Genomic DNA, 11,749 nt, shown 5'->3' with positions numbered 1-11,749 from the left:
ATATTGCCGAGAGCGGCGTTAAACAACAAACAAATAAACAAACAAACAAGTGTGTATAAGGCCAGATGATGACACTACTATTCATTACGTGTATAAGGCTAGATGAGGACATTATCTTTCAGACAGCTGGAGTATTGCTGAATGCGGCGTTAAACAACAACAACAAAATCTTGTTTCAGTGATTCTAACCATTCGATGTCGCGGTCGCGTGACGTTAGTCACGGTTCTACTGGTTTTTTTTCTAAATTTGACTTTCCGATCCAAAACCAGATCGTATGACATCCACTCTACTTCTTTGCTTGAATTAAATTATAGTGACGTGATGACTCCTTAATACTAGTTTTCGTTCTGTACTCCACTATCCCTTATGACTTAAGAACAAACTTCATTCCTTGATCCATTGGTCTTCTGTTACAGTGAGTGAGTGGGTGAGTTGGGTTAAACGCCGCTTTTAACATTATTCCAGTTATGTCACGGCGTGTCAGCTTAATGTGGGAGGAAAGCCCAAAGTGATGCAGGTCTCAGACGTTTACCACTTCGGTGAAACCCACCAGCACTCTTCTGTTACAAATCTTTCGTGACCACAGATACAGTTATATATCTATCTTCAGAGGTTCAGGTCAATTTGTCAAAGATGAAAGCGAATGCCAGCTGGAGTTAACTGAAAAAAAACAATATGTGAAATACTGGACTTCCTCATTGATAAAAAATTTGTGGGGTAAGACATTTCGGCAAAAAGTAGTCATACCCATGACAACAAATTGTGTTTCCCTTCTTGCTGATCGGGGGGGGGTCGGGTAGCCTAGTGGTTAAAGCGTTTGCTTTTCACGCCGAAGACCCGGTTTCGAATCCTGACACGGGTACAATGTGTGAAGCCCTTTTCTGGTGTCCCCCGCCGTGATGTTGCTGGAATATTGCTAAAAGCGGCGTAAAACCAAACTCACTCACTCACTCACTCTTGCTGATCGGCATCTTTATGAATATGAATCGGACTTTCGGCTCGAAATGGCAAAAGGTAATTTAGCCAAGAAGTTTAACTTGAGCTTCAGATATGTCGATGACCTGATATCGTTCAATAACCAATTCCCTTCCAATGATTTACCCACCTGAACTAGAAATAAAGGAGACCAGTGTTTCATATTTAGATATATGCTTAAAGACTCAGGGTGACACAACACTCTCCACAAGACTGTATGAGAAGAGAGTTGACTTCTACTTTCCAATAGTCAACTTTCCCTTTATGTCAAGCAATATCCTGCAGCCTCAGCCCTTTGTGTCCAGAAATGTTGTTTGATCAGAATGAAAACATTCAAGGCTTTCAAAATGTTATAAAGTAGACATGTGGAAGACATTTCCAAATTTGACGCATTAGTTTCAAGAATGATGTCCGACGCAATTCCCTATTTTGACATGTACCATATTGTCCCATGTTCTTTAGGTGAACAATTGACTTGCCTTTGCACGTGGGTGGCACCGACATACGCTCACCTTTTCGCGAACACCTGGTATCAACACTGTTTGATAGTGATTCATGGACGCATGCTCATGAAAGAGTCGGAATCGTAAGTAGACTCTGCTTTTGCAGTATGTCACTTTTATTCAGATAAAATAACAACTGTTATGATTGCACAGGGTGTGAGAGGGAATGTTTTGTGAAGACTACTGCTAATTACATGTATATTAATTTATTATTTAAAGTGTTACTTCGACCTATATTCATTTAAGCAAATTTGATGGAACGCACACCATCTAACCATGACACTTGTACAAAGTGCTATGACTTTAATTACTGATATAAATAGGATATAAATAGGATATAATGGACGTATACGGTTCCACTTAATTCTTAATGTTTCTTCTCAACGTACCTTGCACAAATATGTTCCGTCATATCTCCCGACTATAAGTAAACAGTGACGCCAGCTTGGCCTATACGATCACATGTTGAAAAGCAAATAACTTGATGATTTCTAATCTTTTCCCTTTGCTGCAGAAACAACTGATGTGAAACATTGTTATTTTTGAAGTTGGAAAGTGTGCAGCTTCTCAAGTGACATGATTTCATTACCGCCATTATATTGTTATTTGCTCAGTATCCAGAATTACTATTTAATGACAAAACGTCATCAGATCCCAACGCAATTACTGCAGTCTGATTCAGGTTTTGGACGTGGTGTAAGGGAGGTGTAAGCCTCTGCATGTACAATATTCTAGAGAGAGGCAATTTGAAATAGGTTGTAAGTGAGGTAACGAAAATGCGTAACACAATTACGATTATTTTGATGACACTTGTAAAAGAAAATATATTTAAGGAATTGTCCCCTGGATGGTAATGTTCATGCAACATGGTAGAGGAGAGATGGAATCTGCCCTTTGTCGACGTTAGTGCCATTCTCGCTGTGTTGTGAGTCCCTGAAGGTAAAACTAACACCGTCAGCACATAAAATCTCTCTCTTTCCATTTTCTCCTCGCCACGCCCTACTGCCTTGTATCAGCACTGCCAGAGTATACCATACTTCCGCCGTCATAGCAACAGGCTTCTCAAACACCACATCAAACACTTTACTGTTGACTTTGTACTCAGTTCTATCTTGAATCTTGCACTGGGGAACATCGCTCCCAAAGTAGGTGGTGACAAAGTAGGTAGCGGGTTTAGTCTCATGGGCAGGCCCATACAAGCTGTATCCACAGAGCATCAGGTTTCGGTCACTTTGGAAGGAAATGGCATCTTGAGCAGAACCCGAAACACCCCAGCCTACACGCTGTGTTGAAAACCTAGTTATGGAATGTGCGGTTCCTTGTTTTCTTTGCTTAGTGTTGAAGGGTTTCACATCATTGTCAGGGCATACACGATATTCCAAGATGCTGAGGCGCTCTAGTTCAGTCAAATGACCGCTAGCTTTAACGTCCTTAACAATAAACATTTGCTTCAAAAGAGGAAATCTAACTGTAAAAAAAGTCTCTCCAAGAACCGTTCGCTTTGTCTCAGGAGTTACCTCCCTTCCCTGACGTCTGCACTCTGCCTCTGCCCAGCGGTTAACGGCGCTAAAGATGACGTGCTCCTCGGCTAACAAATCATCTGACTCCACAATCTGATGCAACAACACTTGTCTCAGTGTCAGGAAACCAGATGACTGTAGTGACCGCTCACCTGTATCTTTAATCAAGGTCAAGGCCTTCTGAAACAACTGGATTTGATCAAAACGATGAGCAGCATCTAGAATCACACAGGCGTTGTCAACGTTGAGGTGTTTCTCCAGGACCTCCAGACATTGTGATTCTAAGGCGGTGATGGCATATTTTCTGGAGGCGTACAGTAGAGCTATTACGTTGTCAGCATCAACAGTTGTGTTGTCTGTGTAAAGGTATCTGAAGAAGGAGAGGACTGCGAATAATTTTGCTGCCAAATGATGCAGTATTTCAAAAATGATAATTCTACCATTCAACGTAAAATGTATTTAAGATCAGTTGATTTATTGTTGACATATGTTCTCCCTGTTGGAGTTGTATGTGAATTTAATGCTGCTTTGAAGAGGTTTTCAATAATCATGACATTTCTCATTTTAAAACGAGGTCAGACATGCCTAATTAAGTGATCAAGGTATTAGACAGTTATCACTTTGGTTAAACCCATGAGTATGGAATCTGTTTTCGAGACTGGTCTTTCTCTTGTGTTGAGGTTTCATATAAACTGACGTCCAAAAGAAACTTTACAAACTGAAAATATAAATTTCCGACAAAGTATAAATTTCTTTTGATAAAGTCTAAAACACACAACCTAAATACAACAATAGTGTAAGCAGAAAATGGTAATCGTCTGTTACATGTTTTCGAGAAAAGACGCGAAAAAGTGAAAAACACGACATTGTCGTGCACCACGGACAACTGCAAATGCACGTGCGGGTAAGGGTATAAAACGATTGCAACGGCAAGTCAGACATCCACAGTGATAAATAAACACAAAAGAAATGCCACGACTCACAGCCGAACAACGCGAACGAGCCTTGGGTATGGTACAGATGGGAGTCACCCACGCCGATATTGCACGAACCTTCGGTTGCTCTCGTGTTGCCGTTACCACCTTGATGCAACGTTACAGACAGACAGGGCGGACCGCTGACGGACCAAGAACAGGCAGACATCGGGTGTCCACGTCCTATGATGGCCGGTACTTGCGTACCTTGCACCTCCGAAATCGCTTCCTGAAAGTGACGTCATCGGCGACAAATGCCTTAGGTCACAGGGTTAGTCGACAGACAGTGGCCAGGAGACTCAGGGCTCATGGAATCAGGGCTTTTAGACCATACAGAGGACAGCTATTTACAGCGCAACATCGTTGTCTGCGATTGAGATGGGCCCGGACTGTACGACGTTGGCAACGACGTGACTGGCAGAGGGTTGTCTTCACTGACGAAAGTCGATTCTGTATGTTTAGGGCTGATGGAAGACAACGTGTTTACCGCCGAAGGGAACTGATCTCGGCCCTCCAAGACGAATGGCGTCAAATCCCACGTGACCTCATCAGACGACTGACTTTTTCTGTGCGTCGAAGAGTTTTTGCGTGTATTGAGGCATTTGGTGGTCACACACGCTACTTATGACTTGTTATTGAACGTGAGCAATTGTTTATGTACTCTGACTATTGTCCATGATTCTAAAAGCTCGAGTTTTGTACCACACCCAACTTTGGGGGGCATCATTCTCGGTCGCGGTATGATTGTCATTTTAAGTGTTGATTATGTTGATATATTGATCTTCTCAATACACTTTACTTCATGCATGTATGTTTTGCTGTTTCGGAGCAAGAGTGATTTCAAACTCTGGTCAAGTTTCTTTCGGACGTCAGTTTATTTTCAATATCCCCACATGAGCATGACATTCACCCAACATGTGGCCCTACAGCGCTAGACTTTAAGTTCTCGCCACGTGTGAAAAGAATGGCATATTCAGCCTTCTGTAAAAGAGCCGCGCTCGTAAAAGGCCGAATTCACGGACCAATGCCTACGTCAGATGATGACAACCTGCACGCAATATTCCCTCTTGAGTATGATGGTGATACAGTGTTACTTTTATAGTTTTCTAAATAATGCTCTGTTCTGTAATACTGTAATGATTAATACTTACAAGAGAAACTGTCTGAAATCCTTAGGCTCTATTTCCGGAACACTGACTTCCGACGTCTCCGCCAGGGGGCCGGTAAACATGGCGTGGAACACACAACTTCTGCTGATGAGCACGTAGCGATGGGCCTTAATCACGTGACCTGTACTTCCCACACGAAATGTGACGTCACAAAACTCTTCCGCATCGAACATGCGTAGATTACATTGAGCGAGGGTCTTCCCCGCTTGCCAGTTGTCAACAAACCCTGACGTACTTTCAGCTTGTTGTACGTTCACAGCCGCCATTTTATCTGAAAGTTGTCATGACATATCAAAGACATTGAACAAATAGGTTTCAGATTCAGCTTCAATTTCCCAACGAAAGCTCATGCATGTATCCCCACGGAACATGTTTTTGAGCCTCAAATCTTTTCGAGTTCTTTAACAATACGTTACCATGCGCTTTATGACGTAATCAAGATAGACGCTTCAAAGTTCACTGCATTCGTCACCACTCGCCCCTTTCCGTAACCTGCAAGAGTGAGTAAGTGAGTGAGTTGGGTTTAACGCCGCTTTTATCATTATTCCAGTTATATCGCGGCGAGTCAGCTTAATGTGGGAGGAAAGCCCGGTGTGATGCAGGTCTCAGACGTTTACCACTTCGATGAAACCCACGAGCACGGGTATGGTGCTGACAAACCTAGAAACATAATCGTAGCTAACCGGGATTCGAACCCACAATCATAGGTTTCTGGCGTGCCCAAGGGACGCAACTCTGCACAGCGAATCGCGGCGCCTTAGACGACTGGGCCAACCGTGTAACCTGCAAGAAGACTCGTCCCCCTATCGATGAATGTTATGTGCTAAAATACGACAAACCAGTCCGAATGCGCGTATGCATATGATTTCAAGTTCTTCGTCAAAGAATCCCTCAGAAGTAATTTTTGATTTTATACATGTCTTGCCTCTAAAATATACCCAAGACAGTTAAATGTATTCAATCATACTGTATAATTCCGCACGTCCCGGTGTGCTTTAAATTGCATTTGAAATATATATAATCTATGGGGAAATATATGTGAACCATTACGCAACGCGTTGACAATTGTTTTAGGTATGCCCGTTTGCGCTAAGACGCAACCCAGTCGTACAAAAGGGCCATGAGATGGGCACGAGTCGCTATTCGGCTTGTCCCAGAATAACATGAGTTGGTCACGAATGGGCTCACTGAAGACATCGAGGAGTTCGCCAGTTGTCGCTGAAGTTATGTTACAAAATAAGCTACACGAGGTAAGATATTCAATAAGTGGGTGAGTGAGTGAGTGAGTGTGTATTGTTTTACGCCGCTTTTAGCAATATTCCAGCAATATCACGACGGGGGACACCAGAAATGGGCTTCACACATTGTACCTATGTCGGGGATCAAACCCGGATCTTTAGCACTTGTATAATTGTAAAATGACAATATTTGTACTTAAGTGCCTCATAGACCATGTTGGCCAGGCAATGTACATTAATACGTGTAGGTGTGATATGTAGTATTATTTGTATTTACGTCGTGTGACAAGATGATTAAATATTGTTCTTATTCTAATCTTTTCACACTTCTGCACAAACACTTGATGTGAAACAAATCGTTGGAAAATGAGAAACTGTTTAAGCTGACCTTTTTCATAATTTCATTAACTTTATCATATTGTTATCCATTTATAATACACAATTAGAATGTACTAGGTATGTTCGATTTTGAAAATTTTATTCAAACGGAGTTAACCAGTGTCAATAAAGGATATCCGACTCAGAACGTATAAAATACAACCTTAGAAGTAATAATGGCTGCCAGGAGACGGAGAAACCCAAAACCCTTTGCTAAAACACACAGCTTCTGAGAACTTAACAAGTGTTTCATTTCGTGGCAAAGCTGTCATCGTATCTTTGTCTATTGAATGTCAATCGAAAGTTACATTTGCACTGACATATATACCAGCAATACCTAGTTAATTATATTCATTAAAATCTCTATATTCATGATGGAATCTTTAAATTTAACTACATTTCTTTGACGATAACGTCATTTGGAGACTGCGAACCAGAGAACTGTGCCCCAGGCACTGACAAGACGCAATCAGGCCCTATTTATTTTTGAAGTATTTATATCAACAATCGAAAGTTACATTTCACTGACATATACAATAATCAATACCTAGTTAATTATATTCATTACAATCACTTTATTCATGATTGAATAAAAAAATTAAAAACATTTTCTTTATAGGTGGATCCGTGAAGATCCGGGATAGAATAGGTCTACAGCAACCCATGCTTGCCGTGAAAAGCGACTATGCTTGTCGTAAGAGGCGACTAAGAGGATCGGATGGTCAGGATCGCTGTCTTTGTTGATGCATGTCATCGATCCCAATTGCGCGGATGGATGCTCATGATGTCAATCACTGGATTGTCTGGCCCAGACTCGATTATTTACCGACCGCCGTCATATAGCTGGAATATTGCTGCGTGCGGCGTTAAACAACAAACCAAACCAAACCAAACTCTTTACAGACGCCCCAAACACGGACAAGACGCCATCAGGACTAAACGGTGCGTTCCTTTCAAAACCCAGGCCGCCAGGGGTGAATCAAGGTATAACCCAAGTTGACCTTGATTGACCAATGTTAGCTCATGTCAACTCATATACGTCATAATACGGTTGACCAAGGTCGCCCTTACCGACTGAATCCTTGGGGTACTTTGGTTAGCAAATTTTCATAATCGAACGCACCTTCCAATACCGCAGGCTTGTTCGAGTGGTGGTGGTGTAAGGGAGGTAACTCCAACAATTTCAACATTCCAGACAGAGGCACTTCAAACATGTTGTTTACTGTATTGATATCAAACCAATTTGACACAAATAAGTTTCATACATTCGTGGGTACGGAATGGAATTGAAGGGTGATCTCAAATAGGTGTGTCCGGCACACTAATTGTATAAATATAACTGAGACAATAAAAACAGGACATCACATGAGCCTATAACAGATCAGACTTCACACCTGGCCGGTTTATGAGTCTTGTTCCTCATATCAACAACAGTATCTATGACACAAGGGTGAACCAAGTACTGTGTTGGTACAAAGGCTGCTCTACTTTCTACCCACATGTTCGTTTACTCACCAATACCTCGAAGACAGACACAAACCGAACTGATTACAGAGTCACCGATGTCAAAGTCTAGTCCCGTGTGTGGGTCACGTGATCTACTTTCGTTTTAGGTGTACGGGTGAATAGCATATTTATAGGTTTATTGTGTGTCGCGACGTGACTATAGTGTTCGGGGATATTTCAGGGGAAAATGTTAAATAAACTGGCCCTTTTAGATGCATAACTTTGTTATGGTTTGACACAAGCGTTGTGTAGGATGATGATGTGTGTGTGTGTGTGTGTGTGTGTGTGTGTGTGTGTGTGTGTGTGTGTGTGTGTGTGTGTGTGTGTGTGTAAACATAAAAATCAATGAATTTTGACGAGATACAATCATCCATGTTAGTAATATTCCAGCATTATCACGGTGGGGAAAAAAATGGGCTTCATACCTAGTACTCATGCGGGGAATCGAACCAGGGTCCACGGCGTGACAGGCGAACGCTTTAATAACTAGGCTACCCCGCCGAATGTGTTATTGGATCAATTAGCTCTTGGATATCTTGATTTGGTGCATCTCTTGCTTGATGGATGTGGCAAAATGGGAAATTAAAGGGAAATAATTAAGAATTGCTTGTTCTTATTATAATACTATCTCGCCAAACTGTTTCTAAAGCGAAAATAAACAATCGTATTTATTTCTCATTTGCGTTCGTCAGTTTCAAATAATGATATTGACAAATCATTGTAAATTACAAAAAGCACGGCTGTGGCTCGAATAACGCGATAAGTAATCTCAAACTAGCTTTTAATAATTTTTTGATAACCCAGTTTAGGCAGTCTAAATGTATTAATACTATAGTATAACTTTCTCTCTTGATTACAGTATTGAAAACGCAAAAGAAAACTAAGCGACTACAGAGTATTTGAACATCTCCGACTGCGATGTCACATCTATTTCATCACAATAAACTTTGTGATGTCGTTACATAGGTTCGGTGAGGCCGAAAACAGTGCAAGTACTTCACTGCCGGTGTTCACTGTTTTCCAATGACATAGAATGGTAGAAAAGTCATTAACATATATGTTTTCAATGTAGATCTATATTATCTGTGGCTTAAAAGATCGGAAAGGAAGATAACAGTAGAAGTAATTTATGTTGGCAGAGATGTCATAGGATGCACTATGTTGGCAGAGATGACACAGAATGCATCATGTTGGCAGAGACATCATAGAATGCACCATGTTAGCAGGGATGTCACAGAATGCATCATGTTGGCAGAGATGACACAGAATGCATCATGTTGGCAGAGATGTCATAGAATGCATCATGTTGGCAGAGATGACACAGAATGCACCATGTTGGCAGAGATGTCACAGAATGTACAATGTTGGCAGAGATGTCACAGAATGCACCATGTTGGCAGAGATGACATAGAATGCATCATGTTGGCAGAGATGTCACAGAATGCATCATGTTGGCAGAGATGTCATAGAATGCATCATGTTGGCAGAGATGACACAGAATGTACCATGTTGGCAGAGATGTCACAGAATGTACAATGTTGGCAGAGATGTCACAGAATGCACCATGTTGGCAGAGATGACATAGAATGCATCATGTTGGCAGAGATGACACAGAATGCATCATGTTGGCAGAGATGACACAGAATGCATCATGTTGGCAGAGATGTCATAGAATGCATCATGTTGGCAGAGATGACACAGAATGCATCATGTTGGCAGAGATGTCATAGAATGCATCATGTTGGCAGAGATGACACAGAATGCATCATGTTGGCAGAGATGTCACAGAATGTACAATGTTGGCAGAGATGTCACAGAATGCACCATGTTGGCAGAGATGACATAGAATGCATCATGTTGGCAGAGATGTCACAGAATGCATCATGTTGGCAGAGATGTCATAGAATGCATCATGTTGGCAGAGATGTCACAGAATGTACCATGTTGGCAGAGATGTCACAGAATGTACAATGTTGGCAGAGATGTCACAGAATGCACCATGTTGGCAGAGATGACATAGAATGCATCATGTTGGCAGAGATGTCACAGAATGCATCATGTTGGCAGAGATGACATAGAATGCACCATGTTGGCAGAGATGTCACAGAATGCATCATGTTGGCAGAGATGACACAGAATGCATCATGTTGGCAGAGATGTCACAGAATGCATCATGTTGGCAGAGATGACACAGAATGCATCATGTTGGCAGAGATGTCACAGAATGCACCATGTTGGCAGAGATGTCACAGAATGCATCATGTTGGCAGAGATGACACAGAATGCATCATGTTGGCAGGGATGACACAGAATGCATCATGTTGGCAGAGATGACACAGAATGCACCATGTTGGCAGAGATGACACAGAATGTACCATGTTGGCAGAGATGACATAGAATGCATCATGTTGGCAGAGATGTCACAGAATGCACCATGTTGGCAGAGATGACACAGAATGCATCATGTTGGCAGAGATGACACAGAATGCATCATGTTGGCAGAGATGAGACAGAATGCATCATGTTGGCAGAGATGTCATAGAATGCATCATGTTGGCAGAGATGACACAGAATGCATCATGTTGGCAGAGATGTCATAGAATGCATCATGTTGGCAGAAATGACACAGAATGCATCATGTTGGCAGAGATGTCACAGAATGTACAATGTTGGCAGAGATGTCACAGAATGCACCATGTTGGCAGAGATGACATAGAATGCATCATGTTGGCAGAGATGACACAGAATGCATCATGTTGGCAGAGATGTCATAGAATGCATCATGTTTGCAGAGATGACACAGAATGTACCATGTTGGCAGAGATGTCACAGAATGTACAATGTTGGCAGAGATGTCACAGAATGCACCATGTTGGCAGAGATGACATAGAATGCATCATGTTGGCAGAGATGTCACAGAATGCATCATGTTGGCAGAGATGACATAGAATGCACCATGTTGGCAGAGATGTCACAGAATGCATCATGTTGGCAGAGATGACACAGAATGCATCATGTTGGCAGAGATGTCACAGAATGCATCATGTTGGCAGAGATGAGACAGAATGCATCATGTTGGCAGAGATGTCACAGAATGTACCATGTTGGCAGAGATGTCACAGAATGCATCATGTTGGCAGAGATGTCACAGAGTGCATCATGTTGGCAGAGATGACACAGAATGCATCATGTTGGCAGGGATGACACATAATGCATCATGTTGGCAGAGATGACACAGAATGCACCATGTTGGCAGAGATGACACAGAATGTACCATGTTGGCAGAGATGACATAGAATGCATCATGTTGGCAGAGATGTCACAGAATGCACCATGTTGGCAGAGATGACATAGAATGCATCATGTTGGCAGAGATGTCACAGAATGCACCATGTTGGCAGAGATGACACAGAATGTACCATGTTGGCAGAGATGACATAGAATGCATCATGTTGCCAGAGATGTCACAGAATGTACCATGTTGG

The 11,749-nt window shown here is 42.0% G+C and overlaps 1 protein-coding gene across 2 annotated transcripts; it reads right to left on the bottom strand.

Annotated features, from left to right (window-relative positions):
* Positions 1-1,633: 1,633 nt before the first annotated feature.
* LOC139461925 (BTB/POZ domain-containing protein 6-like) lies at positions 1,634-8,334 on the bottom strand. Of its 2 annotated transcripts, XM_071243412.1 has the most exons (4): positions 8,274-8,334; positions 5,559-5,634; positions 5,125-5,413; positions 1,634-3,369 (listed from the first exon to the last, which is right to left on the bottom strand). In XM_071243412.1, the coding sequence occupies exons 3-4, from the start codon at positions 5,406-5,408 to the stop codon at positions 2,337-2,339; spliced, it is 1,317 nt and encodes a 438-aa protein (XP_071099513.1). In that variant the 5' UTR covers positions 5,409-5,413; positions 5,559-5,634; positions 8,274-8,334; the 3' UTR covers positions 1,634-2,336. The 2 variants fall into 2 exon arrangements, with proteins under 2 accessions (XP_071099513.1, XP_071099514.1); XM_071243413.1 differs by lacking the exon at positions 5,559-5,634 and having other exon boundaries at positions 8,274-8,308.
* Positions 8,335-11,749: the final 3,415 nt, after the last annotated feature.

The sequence above is a fragment of the Haliotis cracherodii genome, unplaced genomic scaffold, assembly GCF_022045235.1.
Source record: "Haliotis cracherodii isolate W230 unplaced genomic scaffold, xgHalCrac1.p SCAF_15, whole genome shotgun sequence".
In the NCBI taxonomy this organism is placed as follows: domain Eukaryota; kingdom Metazoa; phylum Mollusca; class Gastropoda; order Lepetellida; family Haliotidae; genus Haliotis; species Haliotis cracherodii.
The sequence above is the reverse complement of the archived record's forward strand: the minus strand, read 5'-3'. Positions and strand labels throughout refer to the sequence as shown.

Bases quoted from the DNA above. Each gene is read 5' to 3' on its own strand.
- LOC139461925 (XM_071243412.1), bottom strand. From the start codon at position 5,408: ATGGCGGCTGTGAACGTACAACAAGCTGAAAGTACGTCAGGGTTTGTT. The intron at 3,370-5,124 runs GTAAGTATTAAT...CTCCTTCTTCAG, and splicing joins GATTTCAGACAGTTTCTCTT to ATACCTTTACACAGACAACA.